Raw genomic sequence first — 25,268 nt, forward strand, 5'->3', positions numbered from 1 at the left:
TCCCGTTTTGTGAACACCGGAGGTTTTTCACCCTCGCCACTTTTGTATTCCCACTGTTATTGTGTGCATTTCAACATTCAGAAACCGACAAGAGGATGATTTAAGAGGATTGGTGGGCGACGACGGGCAAGGAAAAGAGGGTTTCTGTATTCATATCGTTATTTTCCTAAACGAGGGAGTGGCTTTAGTAGGGAACATTGGTGTGCTCATCCCTTTGTATCTTGTTGACAATCGGATCTACAACAGTGTATGCCTTCTCACACTGCTTTTAAATAACTTTCTTGTGCAATGTGCCCTCTGGCGACTGAGACACCAACCCACCTATTGTGTGTGAGCAGTTTACTCATTGGACGGCACTCTGCTTGACTCACCAGCCCAGAGCGTCGTGGCTGACGCCACACTCCTCACTTCTTCGCTTTTCATCGGGCCACTGCGGGGACGCCTCTTCAGTACTGGAAGCACTACCCCCAAGCTCGCAGTCAGCCAATGGATGTCGGCTGCATGTGGGCGGGAAGTCTCTTCACCGTTGGGTGGCAGGTTGTACGGACTGCCATGCATGTAGCGGGCTGCCATGCAGTATTTGGGTGTGCGGGCAGGTGCAGTATTTGGGTGTACAGACTGCCATGCAGTATTTGGGTGTGCCACCCAGGAACCATCGTCACCAATTATGTGGTGTTTCACTGTAAAAGGCAAAATAGTACTGCATCACTTGGCATTCTCACATGGTTTACTGGGCTGTGTCTATGAACTTTGGTTCATGTCACACGGACCCACCCACCAACTCTTTCTTAATAATGGGGTCCCGCATGTTTTCCCCCAGGAGTGGTACGCCCTTCATGTTGCGCACGCATAACACTACAGGCGTCAGCCATCAAAAATGAGAGGCATTTATGAATAAGATTTGAGTAATCCAACCTGAAATGAGAGCAAGCAGAAAAGCTTTCAAAAAGTGTGGCACTAGCACACATCACTGCCTGACATCCATTGTTTTAGAAAAGGAATCGATCGAACCGAGAACAGGCTGGATTACTAGAATCTACAAATTTGAGCATGTGAATATGATTTCTTTTACTATTCCACCTGATTCTGAAATGGCTCCTAACAGACATCGGAGGTAAAGTCTAAGTGCATAAACGTGAGGCAGAACATAATCTGCTTTAAGAAAACATCCATACTTGAAACTCAGAGACACCTGAAATATAGGTGTCTTTAACCTATACTTTTACGAAAGCTGGCATAAATCTTGATTAACGGATGCTGCTCCCCTAACCTAACCTACATGCAGTTCAAGACAAGCTGACAAAATGTTCTTTGTTAAATCTAATAATGAAAAGCATCAATACTTGGCCCCTCCTCTCTTAGAAACAGGAACAACAAGAACAAATTTCCTTGACTGCCATTCTTCCCGACTATAATACAACATTCATCACCTAGAATTAAGTTAATGTGATCTGAAGGAAAAAGATCAAGTGGCATGAAGTCTGGCCATGACATATTTTAGAACAAGCATTGGCATAGCCAATAGGTCCCCCCTTTGGGACCTTATAAGTGTTTAGTTATGCAGCACAATATCCTTGGTGCAACAACATCAACTGTTGCATGGCTAAGCACTTATAAGGTCCCAAAGGCGAGACCTATTGGCTATGCCAATGCTTGTTAATATGGGTATGGTGTAGCGCCAATCTGAAAGAAACACGTTAAATTCCTTACCTTAGAATATCCCCAGGCGTCAGGCTGGATCCGGAAAGATTTTTCGTCAGCAGTAGCCTTGCGCGTCGGTAGGCGTCGTCTGCGAGTCCGCGTCCGTCGTCGGCGTCGTGATCGCCGGGATGACATCGTCGGAGTACTTAGACGCCGCCCTCGCGCGCTGACATCAGTTCTTCTTTTTTCCACACCAATAAGCGCAGATCCGGGAAGAGCGTACCCTTAGTCATTTTTTTACTAACTTTTTGGACATTTTTGTCTATCTTTTTCGAGTCGACTTCGACTCCTGGTGCCGGTAGGGATGCCCGGGTTCAAGCCGTGTGACGTCTGTCACCGACTGATGACGGTTACCGACCCCCACCATCGGTGTCTCTACTGTCTTGGGGCCGACCACGATGACAAGTCGTGCCCCGACTGCCGGGCCTTGACCTCGAAGGCTAGGCGGGTGCGGTCCCGCAAGCTCCTCGAGTTCCGGCAGTCGACTCTGGTTGCGGAGCCGCAGTCATCTCCGCTCGTCTGGATCCAAGTCCTCGCACTCGGGTAAGTCGAGGCATGGTAAAAAGAAGTCGAAGAAGCAACATCGCTCTTCTGACTCCCCTCACCGGTCGCGCGACTCGGCCAAGGGTTCGGGTGGCTCCACCCGTGCGGCTCCAGCAGAGCCGCAGGAGTTGCATCCGGCCCCACACCCTCCGTTCCCTGGCCCTCATGCGACTCCGGGCGAGATTCGAGACTTCCTCGTGGCCATGAGGAGCCTCTTTCCGCCGTTGAGGCCTGCCGGCGCGCCTCTGGGCCCCGCAGGTCCGACTGGGTGTCCTGGCGAGTCGGCGGCATCGGCCCCAGAGCCGTCGTCGACTTCGGTCCCGACGCCGCAGGTCCCTGTGGGATCCAGGCCTGGATCCCGGTCAACGCTAGTTGACCTCACGACTCCTCCGCTGGCGCCGACCCCCATGGTGTCACTCCCAGCGCCGTCCTCGGACGACACCGTCCCTAGTTTCAGTCCGGGTCCGGCGTCGGAGCGGCGCCGCTTGGTGCCGATGGGTGAGCATTTCATCTATGACCCGGCTCCGTCCTTTCTGCCTGTTTACCATCAGACGGATGAAGGGGAGGACTGGGAGGGGTCTGAGGACCCTCTGGCACAGCTGTGCCAGTTAAGTCAAGACTGGGCAGACGAGCTGGGGGATGCCAGTGGTCTAGACACTTCGCCTGACACTGGTTGCATCTCTCCTCCTTCCGTGGCTACGGAGGAGGGTGCGACTTATGCTGTGGTGCTGCGCAGGGCGGCCCAGCCCTTACACCTGGAGCTCCCTGTAGCGGCCGTGAGGACTAACCTCCTCACTGAGGTGCTTCAACCGCCAGTAAGCTCTTCGGAGCCTGTGCTGCAGATTAATGAGGCCCTCACCGACGTTCTGATGGGCACTTGGTCCAAGCCCTCCACAGTCTCTCCTGTGGATCGGAATGTGGCCCGGCGCCACCGCCCAGCTCCGGGCGACCCCAGCTTTCTGTCCGTACACCCCACCCCTGAGAGTCTGGTTATCCAGGCCTCCACATCCCAAACCGCCTTCCTGTCCTCACCTCCGGATCGGGAAGCCAAAAGGTTAAACTGTTTTCCTCCCTCAGTCTGGGGTTGCGGTCCATTAATACCGCGTGACTTTTGGACCGTTACACCCACTCTTTGTGGGATACGGTGGCGGACGTGCTGCCCCAGTGTCCAGAGGATGCCAGGACACGGCTCGCCCAGGCTCTTGCTGAGGTGCGTGATGCAGCACGGTATTCCATCCGATGTGGACATGACACCACGGACTCGCTGGGTAGAGCGATTGCAACGACGGTGGCGATTCGTCGTCACGCCTGGCCGAGGTCCACTAACTTTTCAGGGGATGTCCAGAGCACCCTCATGGATATGCCCTTTGATAGCCGTCGCCTTTTTGGCGACAAAGCGGATAGCGCGCTGGAGCGCTTTAAGGACTCCAGGGCTACGGCCAAGTCCTTGGGCCTGTCGGCCCAGCGCCAGCAAACTTCTGCTTTTTGCCCCTTTCGTGGCCAAAGAAGGGGCATGTTCGTCCAGCCACGGGCTGCAGAACCAGCCTTAACGGGGTCGCGGACGTGGATTCCGCCGTGGCGGAGCAGGGGGACAGAGAGCCGGTCAGTCCACATCTACTCCCGCAGCATCTGCCTCAAAGCCTTCCTAGTCCGAGCTTTCAGGCCCATTCCACGCCAGTGGGAGGCAGTGTTCGCCATCACCTGCTCCACTGGCGTACCATCACTTCGGACAGGTGGGTGCTGCAAATCGTCCGAAGGGGCTACTCCCTCCCTTTTGAGGCGACCCCACCAGCCATGCCACCGCAGTACCACCGCATGTCGGGGGATCACTTGCAACGGCTGCAGGAGAAAGTTACGGCCCTCTTGGCCAAGGGGGCTATCGAGCGCGTTCCTGGCCCAGAAGTAGGATAGGGTTGTTACTCCCACTACTTTCTGGTTCCCAAGAAGGGCAAAGGGGGCCTACGCCCTATCTTGGACCTCAGGAGCGTCAACGCCTTTCTCCGGAAGGAGAAGGTCAAGATGCTGACTTTAGCTCAGGTCCTGGCTGCCCTAGACCCTGGAGATTGGATGGTAGCGTTGGACTTGCAGGACGCTTATTTCCACATCCCCGTCTTGCCGGCGTTACCTGCGGTTCACGGTGGGCCACGAGCACTTTCAGTTTACCTTGCTCCCCTTCGGCCTCACCAGTGCCCCTCGGGTGTTCACGAAAGTGATGGGGGTGGTCGCAGCTCATCTGCGCAGATTAGGGGTTCCAGTCTTCCCCCCCCTATCTCGACGACTGGTTATTGAAGGCGGGCTTGCCCCGAACAGTCGTCTCGCACCGCCAGACTACGGCTGACCTCCTGCATTTGCTGGGGTTCTCCATCAACGTGTCGAAGTCACATCTGAGTCCCTCCCAGCAGCTCCTCTTCATCAGAGCGGTTCTGGACTCGGCGCAGTTTTGGGTCTATCCTCCCGAACAGCGGGTTCGGGATATTCAGGCTTTGATTCCGATCTTTCAGCCTTTATCCCGAGTTTCGGTCAGGATGGCCCTACGGCTGCTGGGTCTGATGGCCTCCTGCATCCTGCTGGTACATCTCACGCCAGGTGACGGATGTGGGCTCTGCAGTGGGACCTGAAGTTCCAGTGGGCTCAACATCAGGGCAACCTGTCTGACCACGTCCTGATCTCGGAGGGCACTGCGAGACAGTTGCAGTGGTGGTTCACGGACCGTGATTGGGTCAGTGGCAGATCCCTTTCCCTACCCCAACCGGAGCACTTAGTGGTGACGGATGTGTCCCTCCTGAGATGGGGGGCCACATGGGAGAGGCGAAGATCAGAGGCATCTGGTCTCCGGCAGAGTCCCGGCTCCATATCAACCTATTGGAGCTGCGGACGATCCCTCTGTCCGGGGAAGTGTAGTGCAGGTGTTCACGGACAACACCACCGCCGTGTGGTATTGCAACAAACAGGGCGGGGTGGGGTCGTGGACCCTTTGTCAGGAGGCTCTGCGCCTCTGGACCTGCCTGGAACATCAGGGCATCACCCTGGTGGTTCAACACCTGGCGGGCCAGAGCAGACGAACTCAGCCGCCGGTGCATGATGGATTACGAATGGCGTCTGAACTCCGAAGTGGCGCAAGGTCTCTTTCAGCAGTGGGGAGAGCCTTGGTTAGATCTATTCGCCACCGAAGAGAACGCGCAATGTCAGCAGTTCTGCGCGTTGGAATTTCCAAGGCGGCACTCGCTCGGCGACGCTTTCCGTCACGAGTGGAGTTGCGGTCTGTTGTACGCCTTTCTGCCTATACCACTTCTGCCCAGAGTGCTGAAGAAGATCAGGCACGACCGGGCCCAAGTCATCTTGGTGGCTCCGGATTGGGCACGAAGGTACTGGTATCCCGAGCTACTCAGTATGTTGACCGATCCTCCGATACGTCTGCCTCTTCGGGAGGATCTTCTGTCGCAGCAGCAGGGGACGGTCCTACACCCGAACCTGTCCAGCCTCCACCTCCATGCGTGGAGATTGAGCGGCGGCAGTTGATGCCATTTGACTTGCCTCCTGAAGTCTGTGATATCATTCTGGCAGCCAGGCGTCCCTCCACAAAGACGGTATACGCCTGCCGGTGGAACAAATTTGTGGCATGGTGCACAGCAAAGGCTGTGGATCCCCTTTTCGCCCCTCTTTCTGAGGTTCTCCTCTTTCTTCTTTCTTTGGCCCGGCAGGGCTCTGCCCTGGGCACCTTGAAAGGTTATCTTTGTGCCATCTCTGCCTTCTTGCGGCTCCCTGAGCAGCCTTCTCTTTTCAAGTCCCCTGTAGTTACACGCTTTCTAAAAGGCATTACTCACACGTTCCCTCCTGTCCCTTTTGTAATGCCTCAGTGGGACTTGAATCTTGTTCTCACATTTCTAATGTGCGCTCCCTTTGAGCCTCTTCATAATTGTCCTCTTCGTCTGCTGACGCTTAAGACTGCTTTTCTGGTAGCCATCACCTCGGCTAGACGGGTGAGTGAGCTCCAGGCTTTATCATCAAAGCCTCCTTTTCTCTCTGTCCATCTTGGGCAGTCTGTCACCTTGCCCACCTTCTTTCCGCCTCCGCATCCTTCCAAAGAGGAAGAGAGGCTCCACCGTCTGGACCCAAAACGTGCGCTCTCCTTTTATCTGGACCGCACAAAGCAGTTCCGGGTGGACGACCAACTTTTCGTTGGATACGTGGGTGCTCAGAAGGGGAAAGCTGTGCACAAACGGACCATCTCTCGGTGGGTCGTTTTGTGCATCAAAATTTGTTACTCCTTGGCAAAAAAGGACCCTCCTGTTGGGCTGCGCACCCATTCTACTCGGGCCACGGCGGCTACTACTGCTTTGGGACGGGGTGTCCCCTTGCAGGACATCTGTCAGGCGGCAACGTGGGCTTCGCTACACACGTTTGCCAGGCATTATTGCCTTGACAGCCAAGTCCGGAGGGATGGCTTCTTTGGCCGTTCTGTCCTCCAGGACTTTCTGGTGTGATCTTGGTTCGCAGACCCACCACCGGGGATGGTATTGCTTGGGTATCTATTCTAAGGTGAGGAATCTAACTAACGTGTTTCTTTCAGATGAACAAGTTACTTACCTTCGGTAACGATGTATCTGTAAGAAACATTAGTTAGTTAGATTCCTCACCGACCCACCCATCCTCCCCGTTCTGCGAACTGACATCTAGGGTTAAGGTTATCCTTTTCAGGCCCCTAGATTTTCTTTTTGGCACCAGTGTCGGTCTTTGCATGGCTCTGCGTTCCTGGCGCGGAAAGCTATGTACAAGAACTGACGTCAGCGCGCGAGGGCGGCGTCTAAGTACTCCGACGACGTCATTCCGGCGCACGACGCCGAAGACGGATGCGGAGCCGCAGACGACGCCTAGCGACACGCAAGGGGTATTGCTGACGAAAAATCTTCCGGATCCAGTCTGACTCCTGGGGATATTCTAAGGTGAGGAATCTAACTAACTAATGTTTCTTACAGATACATCGTTACCGAAGGTAATTAACTTGTTCTTCAGGCATTTTTAGGATATCGGCCATCCTGTTATCTCTGCTCTTCCAAGCTGCTTGGGTTGCTGTCGGGCTGTTCAGCCACAGCCTCCCCCCTTTATCCGTCACTCTGTTGCCGGATTGGATGATTGGCGCTGTCTGTTAATGTGTCGCAGACCCACCTTCCCTTTGGGGTATGGCTGTGGTATCTATTCTAAGTTAAGGAATCTGCGGCTAGATGTCTCTATCAGATGTACGAGTTACTTACCTTCGGTAACGATGTATCTGGTAGAGACGTTGTCTAGCCACAGACTCCTTAACGCCCACCCAGCCTCCTCGAGCTGCGAGGGCCTTGCCGAGTGGGGTTCTCCACTGGTCTCCCTGTTACAGTTAGCATTGGTCTTTTCTCTCATAGGTGCTAATATTGTTGCGTCCCTTTGAGACTTGCCATAATACCATTAACTCCCTCTCAAGGGTTTCTGTCACAATTCTACCATTGCCTCCCTCTCAGAGGTCTCTTATCTGTAGAATGAGGCCTTTTCGATTGTCCTTTACCAGGAGATTCCTCTTCCTTTTCTTCTTCTCCTGCTGTCTTTCGCCTTCTTTGTTGGCTCAGAGTTCTGGGCTCCTCTACGGTAGTCTTCTTTGGGACTCTGTTCGCCTCTGTTTCAGACCTCCGTTACTACAGGGGCAGTGCCAGACTTTTCATTCCTGCGGTGGACTGTTCTCTCTGTGCTCTGTTCTTGCTGGACGGCACGGTTCTGCATGGTACTGACAGTCCATATCTGAAAGAAACACGTTCGTAGATTCCTCACCTTAGAATATCCCAAGGCGTCAGACTGGATCCGGAAGATTTTTCGTCAGCAATACCCCTTGTGCGTCGCTAGGCGTCGTCTGCGGCTCCGCGTCCGTCGTCGGCGTCGTGCGCCGGAATGACGTCGTCGGAGTACTTAGACGCCGCCCTCGCGCGCTGACGTCAGTTCTTCTTTTTTCCGCGCCAGTAAGCGCAGATCCGGGAGAGCTACCCCTTTAGTCAATTTTTGACTAGTTTGTTGATCCTTTTTGATCCTGTCAATCGACTCCGGTGCCGGTAGGATGCCTGGTTTTAAAGCCTGTGCTGACTGTGACCGCCTGATGTCGGTTACGGACCATCACCGCCGGTGCCTGTACTGCTTGGGCCTCGACCACGACACGGAGTCGTGTTCCGACTGCAAGGCCCTGACCTCGAAGGCTAGACGGGAGCGGTCCCCTAAGCTTCTCGAGATCCGCCACTCGGCTCCGCGCGTCGCTCGATCCCGGTCCAGGAGGAGGTCCAAGGATCGGTCGCGGAGCCGCAGCCGACGTCACCATCGGTCGTCGGGATCCAAGTCTTCGGGTAAGTCGAAGCATTCCAAGAAGTCCAAGAGGCGACATCGCTCTTAGGACTCCCCTCGCCGGTCGCGCGACTCGGCCGAGGGTCAGGGTGGTTCCATCCCCGCGGCTCCGGCGGAGCCGCAGGCGCCGCGCACGTCCCCATACCCTCCGGTCCCTGGGACTGACGCGACGCCGGCGGAGGTCAGTGCCTTCCTCTCGGCCATGAGGATCCTGGCTCTGCCGTCGGCGCCCGCTGGTGCGCCTTCGGGCCCCGCGGACCCGACTGGGCTGCCTTGCCTGCCGGTGGCTCCGGCCCCGGCGCCGTTGACGGCTCCGGCCTCGACGCCGCAAGCGCCCGAGGGACCCGTTCTCGAGTCCCCGTCGACGCCGGTCGACCTCGTCACGCCTCCTCCGCCGGCGTCGACACCGGTACCACCCCCGACGCCGACGTCGACCCCAGTTCAGTCCCGCTCCGGGCCCGGCGCCGGTCCGGCGTCGATGGACGCCGAGATCGACGCCGCTAGAGACACATTTTGTCTACCGCCCGGCTCCGTTACTTTCTCCTCTACACCAGGAGTCGGATGATGGGGACTACTGGGAGGGATCCGAGGATCCTATGGCCGCTCAGGCCCAACTGTCCCAGGACTGGGCAGATGAACTGGGGGAGGCCAGCGGTCTGGATACCTCGCCAGACACTGGATTCATCTCTCCTCCGACTGTGGCGTCGGAGGAGGGTGCTGCTTTCTCCGTGGTGCTGCGCAAGGCGGCCGCAGCCCTTGGGCTCGAGCTACCTGCCGTGGCTGTGAGGACGAACGTCCTCACTGAGGTGCTTCAGACTGCAGCAAGCTCCACTGAGCCTCTGCTGCCGTTCAATGAGGCCCTCACTGACGTTCTACAGGGCACCTGGTCCAAGCCCTCCACAGTTCCTCCTGTGGACAGGAACGTCGCCAGGCGCCACCGCCCTGCTCCGGGCGACCCCAGTTTTCTGTCCCAACACCCTACCCCTGAGAGCCTGGTTATCCAGGCCTCCACCTCCCAATCCTCTTTCCCGACCGCCCCGCCGGACCGGGATTCCAAGAGACTAGAGCAGTTTGGCAAGAAGCTGTTCTCTTCCCTTAGTTTGGGCCTGCGGTCTTTGAACACCGCTTGTCTCTTGGACCGTTATTCCCACTCTCTGTGGGATGCGGTGGAGGACGCGCTGCCCCTGTGTCCGGAGGAGGTCCAGACACGACTTACCCAGGCTCTGGCCGATGGGAGGGATGCCGCGCGACATGCTATAAGATGTGGGCTTGACACCACGGACTCGCTGGGTAGGGCCATTTCTACCTCAGTGGCGCTTCGACGTCACGCCTGGCTGCGGTCCACGTCATTTTCGGGTGATGTCCAGAGCTCTCTCATGGACATGCCCTTTGATGGCACTCGCCTTTTTGGCGAGAAAGCGGACAGTGCGCTGAATCGCTTTAAGGACTCCCGGGCTACGGCCAAGTCCTTGGGCCTCTCGGCCCCGCGGTCGCAAACTTCCGCTTTCGCCCCTTTCGTGGCCAAGGAAGGGGTGCCTCCTCACCTTACGCCTAGCCACCAGCCGCAGAAACAACCTGCGCGCGGTCGCGGACGTGGTTTCCGCCGAGGCGGTTCTGGAGGACGACGAGGTCAGTCCACATCCACCCCGGCAGCATCCGCCTCAAAACCTTCCTAGTCCGAGCTTTCAGGCCCATTCCACGCCAGTGGGCGGCAGAGTTCGCCATCACCTGCTCCACTGGCGGTCCATCACATCGGACAGGTGGGTGCTGCAAATCGTCCGAAGGGGCTACTCCCTCCCCTTCGAGACGACCCCTCTAGCCATGCCACCGCAGCACCACCGTATCTCGGGGGATCATTTGAATCTTCTCCACGAGGAAGTTTCGGCCCTCTTGGCCAAGGGGGCCGTCGAGGACGTTCCGAGTCCAGAAGTAGGTCGTGGTTGTTATTCCCACTACTTTCTGGTTCCCAGGAAGGGCAAAGGGGGCCTACGCCCTATCTTGGACCTCCGGAACGTCAATGCCTTCCTCCGGAAGGAAAGGTTCAAGATGTTAACTTTGGCTCAGGTTCTAGCTGCCCTAGACCCCGGAGACTGGATGGTAGCGTTGGACTTGCAGGACGCATATTTCCACATCCCCGTCCTGCCGGCCCACCGGCGTTACCTGCGGTTCACGGTGGGCCAAGAGCACTTTCAGTTTACCGTGCTCCCCTTCGGCCTCACCAGTGCCCCTCGGGTGTTCACGAAAGTGATGGCGGTGGTCACAGCTCATCTGCGCAGATCAGGGGTTCCAGTCTTCCCCTATCTCGACGACTGGTTGTTGAAGGCGGGCTCGCCCCAGGCAGTCGTCTCCCACCTCCAGACTACGGCAGATCTCCTGCATTTGCTGGGGTTTTCCATCAACGTGCCGAAGTCACACCTGAGTCCCTCTCAGAAGCTCCTCTTCATCGGAGCGGTTCTCGATTCGGCGCAGTTCCGGGTCTATCCACCGGAACAGCGGGTCCGGGATATACAGGCCCTGATTCCCATCTTTCGGCCTCTATCCTGGGTTTCGGTCAGGCTAGTGTTGCGGCTTCTGGGGCTGATGGCCTCCTGCATCCTACTAGTGCATCACGCCAGGCGGCGCATGCGGGCTCTGCAGTGGGACCTGAAGTTTCAGTGGGCCCAGCATCACGGCAACCTGTCCGACCATGTCTTGATCTCGGAGGGCACTGCATAGCAGTTGCAGTGGTGGCTCACGGACCGCGATTGGGTCATGGGCAGAAGCCTCTCCCTTCCCCAACCGGAGCATGTCGTAGTGACGGATGCGTCCCTCCTGGGATGGGGTGGCCATATGGGAGAGGCGGAGATCAGAGGCCTCTGGTCTCCGGCGGAGTCTCGTCTCCACATCAACCTGTTGGAGTTGAGAGCGATCCAACTTGCACTGAAAGCCTTCCTTCCCTCTGTCCGGGGATGTGTCGTGCAGGTGTTCACGGACAACACCACCGCCATGTGGTATTGCAACAAACAGGGCGGGGTGGGGTCGTGGACCCTTTGTCAGGAGGCCCTGCGCCTCTGGACGTGGCTGGAACACCAGGGCGTCACCCTGGTGGTTCAACATCTGGCGGGCTCTCTGAACGCCAGAGCAGACGAACTCAGCCGCCGGTGCATGATGGATCACGAATGGCGTCTGAACTCCGAAGTGGCGTGAGGTCTCTTTCAGCAGTGGGGAGAGCCTTGGTTAGATCTATTCGCCACCGAAGAGAACGCGCAATGTCAGCAGTTCTGCGCGTTGGAATTTCCAAGGCGGCACTCGCTCGGCGACGCTTTTCGTCACGAGTGGAGTTGCGGTCTGTTGTACGCCTTTCCGCCTATACCACTTCTGCCCAGAGTGCTGAAGAAGATCAGGCACGACCGGGCCCAAGTCATCTTGGTGGCTCCGGATTGGGCACGAAGGTACTGGTATCCCGAGCTACTCAGTATGTTGACCGATCCTCCGATACGTCTGCCCCTTCGGGAGGATCTTCTGTCGCAGCAGCAGGGGACGGTCCTCCACCCGAACCTGTCCAGCCTCCACCTCCATGCGTGGAGATTGAGCGGCGACAGTTGATGCCATTTGACTTGCCTCCTGAAGTCTGTGATATCATTCTGGCAGCCAGGCGTCCCTCCACAAAGTCGGTATACGCCTGCCGGTGGAACAAATTTGTGGCATGGTGCACAGCAAAGGCTGTGGATCCCCTTTCCGCCCCTCTTTCTGAGGTTCTCCTCTTTCTTCTTTCTTTGGCCCGGCAGGGCTCTGCCCTGGGCACCCTGAAAGGTTATCTTGCTGCCATCTCTGCCTTCTTGCGGCTTCCTGATCAGCCTTCTCTTTTCAAGTCCCCTGTGGTTACACGCTTTCTAAAAGGCATTACTCACACGTTCCCTCCTGTCCCTTTTGTAATGCCTCAGTGGGACTTGAATCTTGTTCTCACATTTCTAATGTGCGCTCCCTTTGAGCCTCTTCATCATTGTCCTCTTCGTCTGCTGACGCTTAAGACTGCTTTTCTGGTAGCCATCACCTCGGCTAGACGGGTGAGTGAGCTCCAGGCTTTATCTTCAAAGCCTCCTTTTCTCTCTGTTCATCCGGACAAGGTTGTCCTTCGGCCTCGTCCCTCCTTTCTTCCGAAAGTGGTGACTCCATTTCATCTTGGGCAGTCTGTCACCTTGCCCACCTTCTTTCCGCCTCCGCATCCTTCCAAAGAGGAAGAGAGGCTCCACCGTCTGGACCCAAAACGTGCGCTCTCCTTTTATTTGGACCGCACAAAGCAGTTCCGGGTGGACGACCAACTTTTTGTTGGATACGTGGGTGCTAAGAAGGGGAAAGCGGTGCACAAACGGACCATCTCTCGGTGGGTCGTTTTGTGCATCAAAATTTGCTACTCCTTGGCAAAAAAGGACCCTCCTGTTGGGCTGCGCGCCCACTCCACTCGTGCCACAGCGGCTACTACTGCTTTGGGACGGGGTGTCCCTTTGCAGGACATCTGTCAGGCGGCGACGTGGGCTTCGCTACACACGTTTGCCAGGCATTATTGCCTTGACAGCCAAGTCCGGAGGGATGGCTTCTTTGGCCGTTCTGTCCTCCAGGACTTTCTGGTGTGATCTTGGTTCGCAGACCCACCACCGGGGATGGTATTGCTTGGGTATCTATTCTAAGGTGAGGAATCTAACTAACGTGTTTCTTTCAGATGAACAAGTTACTTACCTTCGGTAACGATGTATCTGTAAGAAACATTAGTTAGTTAGATTCCTCACCGACCCACCCATCCTCCCCGTTCTGCGAACCGACATCTAGGGTTAAGGATATCCTTTTCAGGCCCCTAGATTTTCTTTTTGGCACCAGTGTCGGTCTTTGCATGGCTCTGCGTTCCTGGCGCGGAAAGCTATGTAGAAGAACTGACGTCAGCGCGCGAGGGCGGCGTCTAAGTACTCCGACGACGTCATTCCGGCGCACGACGCCGACGACGGACGCGGAGCCGCAGACGACGCCTAGCGACGCGCAAGGGGTATTGCTGACGAAAAATCTTCCGGATCCAGTCTGACGCCTGGGGATATTCTAAGGTGAGGAATCTAACTAACTAATGTTTCTTACAGATACATCGTTACCGAAGGTAAGTAACTTGTTTTTTTGTCTGTTATTCTGCATGGTACTAACAGTCTGTTTCTGTCTGTTGAGATGTTCTTCCCTTCTTACTCTAGGGAAGCGTCTTTGCATAGCTTGCGAGGTTCTTTCTCACAGCTCTTTCACAGGTAGGTAGTGTCTAATTCTGTGCTTTACGATGGTGTCTGCACCATCCTTCTTCCTTATTCACGGATTTTCATCCATCACACACTGTTCCCATACTTTCACAGTTTTTTTTATTGGTGGCTCCGCGTTGTGTTGCGGAAAAGTTTCTCCGAAGGAAACTGATGTCAACGCGCCGGGAGGGACTTATATGACCTCGCTGAAGTCACGTACATGGACAACGTCGGGGCGGGGTCGTGTGGCGCCGTCCCCCGTCGCGCAGAGGTGCTGCTGCAAAGTTTTTTCCGGATCCAGTCTGACGCCTGGGGATATTCTAAGTTAAGGAATCTGCGGCTAGACAGCGTCTCTACCAGATACATCGTTACCGAAGGTAAGTAACTTGTACGTCAGCAGTTCTGCGTGTTGGTATTTCCAAGACGTCACTCGCTAGGCAACGCTTTTCGTCGTGAGGGAGTTGCAGTCTTCTATACGCCTTTTCGCCTATACCACTTCGTCCCAGTGTGCTGAAGAAGATCAAGCGCGACCAGGCCCAAGTCAATCTTGTGGCCCCAGATTGGGCACAGAGAGTCTGGTATCCCGAACTATTACGCAAGGCCATCGATCCTTCAATCAGACTGCCTCTTCGGGAGGCTCTTCTGTCACAGCAGCAGGGGACGGTCCTCGACCCGAACCTGTCCAGCCTCCACCTCCTCACGTGGAGATTGAGAAGTGACAGTTGACAGCTTTCAGCCTTCCTCCCAAAGTCTATAATGTTATCTTGGCAGCCAGGCATCCCTCCACTAAAACGGTATATGCCTGTAAATGGAATAAATTTGTGGCATGGCGCTTAGCAAAGGCTGGGGATCCCCTTTCTGCCCCCCTTTCAGAAGTTCTCCTCTTCAGTTTTTTATTTGGCCCAGCAGGGCTCTGCTCTGGGCACTCTCAAAGGCTATCTTTCGGCCATTACGGCCTTTCTTCGGCTGCCTGACCAGCCTTCTCTTTTCAAGTCCCCTATTGTAAATCGCTTCCTTAAGGGCATTACTCATTTTTTTCCTCCAACTCCTTTCGTGATGCCCCAGTGGGACTTGAACCTGGTTCTTACTTATCTGATGTATGCTCCTTTTGAACTGCTGTATAACTGTCCTCTCAGACTCTTAACCCTTAAAACTGCCTCTCTGGTTGCCATCACCTCTGCTCGCAGGTTGAGTGAGCTATAGGCATTTTCTTATAAGCCTCCTTTCCTGGCTGTTCATCCAGACAAGTTATCCTCCGCACTAGGCCTTCTTTCCTTCTCAAGGTGGTTACCTCTTTCGATATAGGGTAGACCGTCTCCTTGCCCACCTTCTTCCTGCCTCTGCATCCTTCTAAAGAGGAAGAGAGGCTTCACCGTCTGGATCAAAATGTGCGCTTTCGTTCTATTTGGATCGCACAAAAGAATTCCGGGTGGATGAGCAGGTTTTTATTGGTTATGTGGGCGCCAAGAAAGGTCGGGCTGTGCAAAAACGAACCATCTCCCGATGGGTTGTTCTTTGCATCAAAATCTGCTGTTCTTTGGCGAAAAAGGAACCTCCAGTTGGGTTGCATGCCTAGTCCACCAGGGCGACGGCAGCCACTACTGCTTTGGGACGTGGAGTCCCCATTCTTGACATTTGCCAGGCAGCTACGTGGGCTTCACTGCACATGTTTACCAAACACTACTGCCTGGACAGCCAAGTCCGGAGGGACGGCTTCTTCGGCCGTTCGGTTCTCCAGGACTTTCAGGTGTGAACTTGATTCGCAGACCCACCTTCGGGGTTGGTATGTCTGGGGTATCTATTCTAAGGTGAGGAATCCATAACTAATTGTCTCTTTCAGATGAACAAGTTACTTACCTTCGCTAACGATATAACTGTGAGACATAGATTAGTTATGGATTCTTCACCCCCTCACCTATCCTCCCTGTTCTGCGAAATGACTTCTAGGATATGGGAGTCCCTTTCAGGGCCCTAGTTTTCCTGCACCAGTGGTCTGTGCCTGGCAGGCTCTGTGCTTCTGGCATGGAATGTTGTGTAAATAACTGACGTCAGCGCACGAGGGCGGCTTCTAAGTATATACCGCAACATCATTCCCGCGACCACGACGCCAACAACGAACACGGAGTCGACCGATGCAACCTATCGACATGCAAAGGTACTGCCGAGGAAAAAATTCTCTAAATCCAGTCTGACGCCTGTGGGTAATTCTAAGGTGAGGAATCCATAACTAATCTATGTATCTCAAAGATATATCTTTATCGAAGGTAAGTACCTTGTTCTATTTGTTGTTTTGCTCTTACAAAAGGTGGGTCTAGCATATACCTTCATAAACTTACTCTTAGCCACAGTTTCAGGGAATAGGGAACACTTGTCCCTCTTCATAATCTATGTGTTGAAGGCCTTCAATAAAGACACTTGAGAGTGATACATCCTGGAATGCCCCCTGCCTCTCTGTGGAATCTCAACATAGTCCTCAAACGGTTTATGGGTCCTCACTTTGAACCCATTCATTCTTGTAACCTGAAGTTTCTATCATAGAAGATAGCATTCCTGATAGCTATAAGCTCACTTAGACATATTAGTGAGCTTCAAGCGCAAACATTACAGGTACCTTTCACCCAGTTCCACAAATAGAGACCAGTCCTCAGGAAAAAAACAGTTTTTGGCCAAGGTAGTTTCATCTTTTCACATCAAGCAACATATTGAGATGTCTGTCTCCTTTCCCCAGTAGTACTCTGAAGAGGAATGGACTTTTCACACTTTAAAAATAAAAATAGAATTCATGTATTTTATCGATAGGTCCAAGTTCTTTTGTGAAACAACCCGTTTGCGGCCTCTGCAAAACTCTGGAGGAGACAACCCATCTATACATCAGGCATTGCGAGATGGCTCGATATGTGCACTGCAGCTTGCTATGCAAAGGCAAAGTGTGCATACCCTATGCACCCCTGATCCCACTCCATGTACAAATAGACCTTCTTGCCTAAGGTTGTGACTCCTTTTCATGTTGGACAATCCATCACTCTTCCATGTTTTTTGTCACCTCGAAACTCCTCGAAAGAGAAGGAGAGGCTCCATCGATTAGACCCAATAAGAGCTTTTACATCCACGCCTTCCCTCAAAAAGGAAGTTAAAGCTGAAGACATTTCTGGGCTAGATCCTCAGTCCCCAGGCTCCCTAGGACTTTTTGTGTATATTTGTCTATATTGAACTGTTGTGATTGTATTTTGTACGGGTGGTCTACTGTAACCACTTCCTATACCTTCGTAACTGCCAATCTGTAAAGCGCTCTGATACCCCCAGGGATTATGTTCGCGGTATATAAAATAGGGAATAGGGTGGACGATTAGCTTCTTGTGAGATTCTCAAAGGCGAAGAAAGGAAAGTCATTACTGAAGAGGACTCTGTTGAGGTTGATAGTCCTCTGCATTATGATCTGCTATGTGCTGGCCAAATTGCAGCCTCCGGAAGAACTGAAAGACTAAGTCTGCTACCACTCCATTGGCATGTAGAGTGCCTTTTTTGACATCTATCAGGTTGTGACTTGTCAGTCGGTGCACACATTCACAAAGCACTACTTCCTTGACAGCTTTGAAGAAAAGGACATTTTGATCCAATTCCACTCCAGACTCTACACCTTTGGGAGGTACTGCTTTCGTATTCATTCTAAAGGTGAAAAATCTGTGCTTAGAACTATCCATCAGAAGAACAAGTTACTTACCTTCTGTATTTTCTTTCTGGTAGATAACTGAAGATTCATATTGCCCCCCTTTTTCTGTTAAATGGCTTCTGTTAATATCCAAAAAGGTTCCACTAGGACCAATGATTGTGCTATGCTATGTGTATTAGGGTGCAGAAGAGTCAAGCAATGGTGGAGAGTAAAGAGGATGAGGAGTGCAGATGGGAGTGAGGGGACAGATAGGAGAACGTAAGGGGTCAAGAAGAGGTTCAAGTGGAAGTTGGTAAAGAGGATGCAAGAGGAGGGAGTAGAAGTGGAAGTAGAGGTGGGGGAGTAAAGTATGGTATAAAGAAGAAAGGGCAGAGTATAAAGGGAGTAAGTGTGGGAAGCCGAATGATGAGAGGGAGATCAGTGAGGGAATGGAAAAGGTACTAGAAATTGTAGTGATAGGGGGAGGGTGGAGAGTTAATAAACAAGCAGGGGGAAAAGGAACATGGGGGCCAGTGGCGGTGGTAGAAGGAAGAGATAGAAGGAACCAGGAATTCCACAGGAGAGGGCAGGGAACGGTTTAAGGAACCAGGGGAAATGGTTAGATGGGAAAGGAAGGGGGGAAGCAAGGGGGAGAGAATGGTGGGACAGGAACAGATCATTTCCATATTCAACCAGGAGAAGTCTTTTTAATGGTCAGGAGTGCTTTTCTTGCCAGTGGTAGAAGTGGAATGTTGGTAACGGAGTTAAAAGAAAGTGTTCCTGCAGTAGCTCTAGGTACTGTAATACATGTATAGAGAGATACATGAAAAGTTGTTTGTACCCATTGCACTTGACAAATGTGAGGCTCAAAAGAGTGGTAATCTCCCCCAGGATCCCTAGTTTCTTGTGAGTTTGTTTGTTATTATTTTTTCTTCTTCTAGTGATGCTTATTTTATCATTGTCAACACTATGGCCTAAGTAGGTGTAATTGTTCGTAATTTGTGAGTGCTTACACCCCAAATAACTGGTGTATGAGATCAAGAGACCATACTTTTTTTAACCTTGGAAGGATATGTCGCAGTCTTTGCATATATTGAGCCAAACACAAAAATTTTCAATTGTCAAGTTATTTGCCATATCTTTATTTCAATGCAAAATAAACCTAACTGACCTTATGTTTTTCTTATAGGTAATGATGTGGCATCATCTTCAGTTGATAGGACCATGAGTACATTTGAGAGGATGTCTCACTCAAGGTATGTTTAATTTTACATAACTATATGCCTTTTAGTGTATCAGTTCTAATTTAACTTTTTTAAATCTGCCTAATTTATAATGGAATGTTTCGAAAGAATTAGTTCCACATATTCTTCATCTGAAAGAAACACGTTGTGATAGATTACTTACCTTAGAATTACCCCCAGGCATCAGACTGGATCCGGAAAGTTTGGGTCAGCAGTACCCCTGCGCGTCAGTAGGCGTTGTCATGCGGCTCCGCGTGCATCATTGGCGTCGTCGGCTCCGGGATGACATCGCTGGAGCTACTTAGACACGCCTACGCGCACAGTTCTTTCTTTTTCCGCGCCAGCAAGCGCAGATACGGGAAGAGCAGGTACCCCCAGTCATTTTTGCCTGAATTTGTTTTAGGCCTTTTGTCTCAATTTCTTCGAGTCGATCGACTTCTGGTGTCGTAGGGATGCCCGGCTTCAAGAACTGTGGGGACTGTCACCGCATGATGTCGGTGACGGACCCACACTGCGTGTGTCTCTACTGCCTGGGGCGCGGCCACGACTCCAAGTCGTGCCCCGACTGCCAGGCCATGGTGCCGAAAACTTTGCGGGAGCTGTCCCGAAAGTTGCTGGAAGTCCGGCAGTCAGATCCACGTCGTTCAAGGTCCCGGTCCTGTGGGAGGTCAAGGGACCGGTCGCGGAGCCGTCACCATCGTTCCTCTGGATCTAAGTCTTCACACTTGGGGTCAGGTAAGCCGAAGCATTCCAAAAAGAAGTGGAAGAAGCGTCGTCGCTCCTCGAGGGTGCGGGTGGTGCCACCCCCGCGGCTCCAGCAGATCCTGCGACGTCGCTGCTGGCCTACCCACCCTTTCCGGGTCCGTCGGCGACGCCTGCTCAGGTGCAAGAGTTTCTTCCTGCCATGACCGACTCTTTGGGCCGTCTGGTCCCGCCGGTGCGCCTACGGCCCCCGCGGGCCTGACTGGGGGTCCTGTCCTTCCATCGCCGGCGGCCCCGGCACCGCAGGACCCCCCCGGGATCTGGGATCGGACCCCTGTTGACCTTGAAACACCTCCACCGCCGTCGACCCCGCCGACACCACCTCCAACGTCGCCTGCTCCTCGGGACGACGTCGTCCCCAGTTTCAGCCCGGAGACACGGTGCCGGATCGACGCTGTGCGGGTGCCGATCCCAACGCCGATGGAGCCCTTTTTCCCCTATGTCCATCCTCATTATTTTCACCCTGTTTCGCAGACTTCGGAGGAAACAGAGGAATGGGAGGGGTCTGAGGACCCTCTCACACAACAGTGTGATTATGATCCAGACTGGGCAGAGGATTTGGGGGAGGCCAGTGGTCTTGACACCTCACCTGACCTTGGCATGTTGTCTCCTCCTACCGTGGCTACGGAGGAGGGAGCCAGTTACGCAGTGCTACTACGTAGGGCAGCCAAGGCCCTCCACCTCGAACTCCCTACGGTGGCCGTCAGGACTAACTTCCTGACAGAAGTGCTTCAGCCGGCGGCAACCTCTTCGGAGTCCTTGCTGCCTTTTAAGGACGCACTTTCTAACGTCCTTTTGAGCACTTGGTCCAGGCCCAACACAGGGGCTCTTGTGGACGGGAACGTGGCCCGCCACCATCCACTGGCTCCGGGCGACCCCCTATTTCTCTCCCAACACCCCACTCCCGAGAGCTTGGTAGTCCAAGCCTCTGCTTCCCAGAGCACGTTCCCTTCCGCACCCCCGGATAGGGAATCCAAGAAGCTAGAGCAGCTTGGCAAGAAGCTGTTTTCTTCTGCCAGCTTAGGGCTGCGGTTGGTGAACACCGCATGCCTCTTGGGCCGTTATTCCCACTTTCTGTGGGATACGGTTGCGCAGGTGCTGCCCAACTGTCCGGAGGAGGCACGGACAGTACTCTCCCAAGCTATTGCACCTGGGAGAGACGCAGCAAAGTTCACTATTCAGTGTGGGCTTGATACCGCCGACTCGCTGGGCAGGGCGATTTCCAGAACTGTGGAGCTTCGGCGCCACGCCTGGCTGAGGACAACTCGCTTCTCAGGGAATGTCCAGAAAACTTTGATGGACATGTCCTTTGATGGCTTTCGCCTTTTTGGCAACAAGGCGGAAAGTACGTTGGAGAGTTTAAGGACTCGCGGGCTACAGCCAAGTCCTTGGGCCTGTGGGCCACTCGCCCTCCTCCGCCTTCCTCTTTTCGCTCCTTTCGTGGCCACAGGAGGGGTGCCCCAACACGTTTGTTCCAGAGCCACAGGCCTGCGCAGCAACATCCTGAGCGCGTCTGCGGACGTGGGAACCGTCGAGGCGGTTCTGGGGGCCAGCGGGCGGGTCAGTCCACCTCCACCCCCCCAGCATCCACTTCCAAGCCTTCCTAGTCCGACCTTTCCAAGGCCCATCCAAAGCCAGTGGGCGGCAGGATTCGCCATCATCTCCCCCACTGGTGCAACATCACCTCGGACAAATTGTCCAAAGGGGCTATTACCTCCCCTTCGAGACATCCCCTCCAGCCATGCCACCTCAGTACCACCGCATGTCGGGGGACCATCTTGCGCTTCTTCAACAAGATGTCATGGCCCTCTTGGCCAAGGGGCCCATCGAGCATGTTCCTGGGCCAGGCGTAGGTCGTGGTTGTTATTCCCACTACTTTCTGGTCCCCAAGAAGGGCAAGGACCTGCGTCCTATCTTAGACCTCCGGAACGTCAATCGCTTCCTCCGGAAGGAGAAGTTCAAGATGCTCACACTTGCTCAGGTCTTGTCTGCCCTAGACCCGCAAGACTGGATGGTAGCGTTGGACTTGCAGGACGCTTACTTTCTTATCCCCGTCCTGCCGGCGTTACCTGCAGTTCACAGTAGGCCACGAGCACTTTCAGTTCACCGTGCTCCCCTTTGGCCTTACCATCGCCCCTCGCGGGTTCACGAAAGTGATCGCGGTGGTCGCAGCTCATCTGCACAGATATGGGGTCCCAATCTTCCCCTATCTCGACGATGGGTTGTTGAAGGCGGGCTCGCTCCAGGCAGTCGCCTCCCACCTCCAGACTACGGCCGACCTCCTGCATTTGCTGGGATTTTCCATCAACGTTCCGAAGTCTCACCTGATTCCCTCTCAGAAGTTCTACTTCATCGGAGCGGTTCTGGACTCGGCGCAGTTTTGACTTTATCCTCCCGAGAAGTGAGTCCTGGATATTCAGGCGATGATTCCGATCTTTCAGCCTCTATCCCGGGTTTCGGGCCGGATGACCCCCCGGCTACTGGGCCTGATGGCCTCCTGCATCCTGTTAGTGGATCATACCAGATGGCATATGCGGGCTCTGCAGTGGAACCTGAAGTTCCAGTGGGCACAGCATCAGGGCAACCTGTCCGATCACGTCCAGATCTCGGAGCCCTCTGCACGACAATTGCAGTGGTGGTTCACAAATCACAATTGGGTCAATGGAAGATCCCTCTCCCTTACCCAACCGGAACACACGGTTGTGACGGACGTTTTCTGGACTGGGGCAGCCACGTGGGAGAGTCGGAGATCAGAGGACTCTGGTCTCCGGTGGAGTCCCGGCTCCATATCAACTGTAGGAGAGTAGGGTCTGCAATCCTATGATCACCCCAGATTTTTGCTTTTTGCTTCATTGGTTTACGACTTTCCCTGGCTGTGGGCCTGCTAATCAGACCCATAGCCTACCTGTTCTCTCTCTAAATTGACACACATGTACCTTAGGTGCATTTACTAATTGGAACTGGGCCACCTTATCAGTCCCTGTATCAGCATACCTTAGGTATCTAGGGCATAGGTGTACCCAGGGCCTACCAGGGGCTGCAGCATGTATTATGCCACCCCTGGCTGGCCACCCAAATCTGACACAACTGGCTGCACGACGGCTAGGGCAAGGTGGTGTAATCACCCTTTGCTTTAGATATAGTATTCCTATATCTAACCCTAAAATGGACACATGTATTCCTATCAGTCACTCCTATGGCAGGCCTTATCAATCCTGAAGGCAGAGTGCTTGGAATTATGTGAGATGGTGCTCTGGCATGAGCTGAGCCTGCCTGCAGCTTGCGGAACCAAGTCCTAATAGCTGTTCCAGGATAACGCGTACCATATACTCTTAAGTGCACTATAATCCTCGCGGTTATTTGCTAACTTTGGTATCGCATTATCAAAACATGTCGAGTAAGGTGTCATACGAATTGGAATACTAACCCCTCGCCAATTCTGGCGACGGGGTTAGCATTCCACCCTTCTAGAGGGACACGACATGTATGTAACTGTGAACCCCGGTTAAAATTAACTCGAGCCTCAGCATCACAAAATGGATGCCGCCACCACAGACACAAGTCTGACCTCCTGCTGCTGGGAGTCCTTCCAGCAAGGAGAGCTTGGACAAAGGGTTTCCTGTCAGGGGCGGTGCTAGCACCATCCCAGACAGGATTTTGTGTATCCCAGGTAGGCAGGGCTGAGAGGAAGGTGACTGCAAGTGGCACCCCGGTGCCCACTGTGCATAGGCCGGCTCAAACCAGTTCCAGGGGCACCCCAGCCCCTGAGCTGGGAAGAGACCGGACAAAGGAGAGGGGTGTAACCACCCCCCTCCTGGTCCCACCCATAGGCAGGACCTAGTCACAGGCCAGCCCCTTTTCTTAGAATAAAGGTAGGAGCGGGCCCCCTTCCCAAATTAGATCATTCTAAATCTTGAACTACTTTCCACGAAAGGAACTCTTGACTATTCTGAAGACTCTCCCTTGTGGCTAAGGAGGAGCCACCCTGCACCAGCAGGCACCACCTAAGCGCTTGCGGTTCGCTGTACGTCTGTCCTCCGGATCAAGACTGACCAAGCTCGACGAGACCCGGATTCCCTGCCACCTCTGACCTCTACCTGCATCATCAGCCCAGCTGAGATTCGTGGGTGTGACGAGACCTGCGGGACCGGCCATCTTCTGAAACTGCACGACGCTTATCCAGCACGACCGCCGAGGGATCCTCGAGTGAGTGCTTTTTGGGGTTTGAGAAGCCCTAACCCTGAGCAGCCCCAGCACCGAAGTCCAGCCCCCCCCCAGCATCCACGAGAACTCCGTGGGGGCCCTTCTGCTCTTTGCTGCTCACCGCGTTGTCCGGTCACTTGCCGTTGGCTAGTGGCCCTCCTTACGACGCACCACAACGTTTTCCCCGCTGGTCTGGTTGCTCCAGACTGGCCCTTGCTCACCTCCAACAGAGGAGCACCCCAGACCCTCCTGGTCCACTCCAGACGCGTGGGCTTGCCTTTGCCAAGGCTTGTTGCTCCAATCCTGGACCCAGCATCGCCGACAGCAGACACCTTCGTGGGACAGCTCGCCCCGCCAGCCTGGTCGCCGACAACGCCTCCTGGTCCGAGGGACAGCAGAGTCCAGCGTCGCCCACTCACCTGGCCGAGGTGACTTCCTCCGGTGCCATCCCGGTGCCCACACAATCACTGGCTAGTGATTAAGAACTGAGTCCCCTCTGCTTTCAGGTCATCTCCAGCATCGATCCAGGCTTGGATCCCTCCGAATATCTTCACTGGTCACCTGCCAGCAACTACTTCTTTCAGGCTCCAGAGACTTCAACGAGGATTCCCGACGTCTTTTGAACCCTATGCAGCCGCAGCCCCTGGGCTAGGTAACCCGAGCATTTCGGTGCTCCAACGTAGGTTCACTATCAAAGTGTCCAGATCCTTTTTCGTTTTCAGTCTAGCTGGTCGGATTCGTCCGAAAACAGTAACTTTAGAAACGCTAGCGTCCGCATCCCGCGTGAGAGTGCACACTCTGCACCCGATCTCCCTAGGCCTCCTGCTCCTAACCTTAGAGTTCAGTAGTGTAGTCCTAGCGATCCTGAAGCCTCTGGATCTGGTTACTCACCTGCTAGCATTTCGCATTCCACTTTTAGTGTATATGGTTTTTGGTGCCCCTCGGGCATTTGTGTAAATTGTGCAACTTGAAGTATTTCCTTAAGAGTTTTGTATTGTGCTTAGCTCCCTGACTCATAAAGAACCAGGGTAGTCTTGTTATAAATAAATATCCTTTATTTTCATAACAACTTGTGTGGTGTCCTTTCACTTGGTGTTCAAGGGGTAAATGTGATGGTAAAACAGCTGGCTTAACACGCCCTCTAGAGTTTAGCTTAAAGACTGCTCTTGTCCATGCTACTAGGATAGCTGGTCTATAAGGTTGACTTACAACCAATAATCAATAAGGGTCGTTTGGTATGATACACAGTGATCACTAGAATAGTGAGCACTATATATCAGGCCAACTTCTCACATCAACCTTCTGGAGCTTCGGGCGATCCGACTTGCACTGAAGGCATTCCTTCCCTCTGTCTAGGGAAAAATAGTGCAGGTGTTCACAGACAACACTACCGCCATGTGGTACTGCAACAAACAGGGCGCGGTGGAGTCGTGGAGCTTATGTTAGGAGGCTCTGCGCCTCTGGACATGGCTGGAACATCAGGGCATTTCCCTGGTGGTTCAACACTTGGCAGGTTCTCTGAACGCCAGGGCGGACGAACTCAGCCGCCGGTGCATGATG

General features: G+C 54.0%; 1 protein-coding gene across 4 annotated transcripts in view; it reads left to right on the forward strand.

Moving 5' to 3' along the window:
- The window catches only part of ASAP1 (ArfGAP with SH3 domain, ankyrin repeat and PH domain 1), a 1,875,051-nt gene that overhangs the window by 1,607,685 nt on the left and 242,098 nt on the right, over nucleotides 1-25,268 (forward strand). For all 4 annotated transcript variants that reach the window (XM_085604920.1, XM_085604922.1, XM_085604921.1 and 1 more), the window contains one exon: nucleotides 18,689-18,755. In XM_085604920.1, the coding sequence (XP_085461046.1) occupies nucleotides 18,689-18,755 (67 nt within the window). The remainder of the gene's footprint in view (nucleotides 1-18,688; nucleotides 18,756-25,268) is intronic.

This window comes from Triturus cristatus, chromosome 5_1 (assembly GCF_964204655.1).
Source record: "Triturus cristatus chromosome 5_1, aTriCri1.1, whole genome shotgun sequence".
Taxonomy (NCBI): Eukaryota; Metazoa; Chordata; class Amphibia; order Caudata; family Salamandridae; genus Triturus; species Triturus cristatus.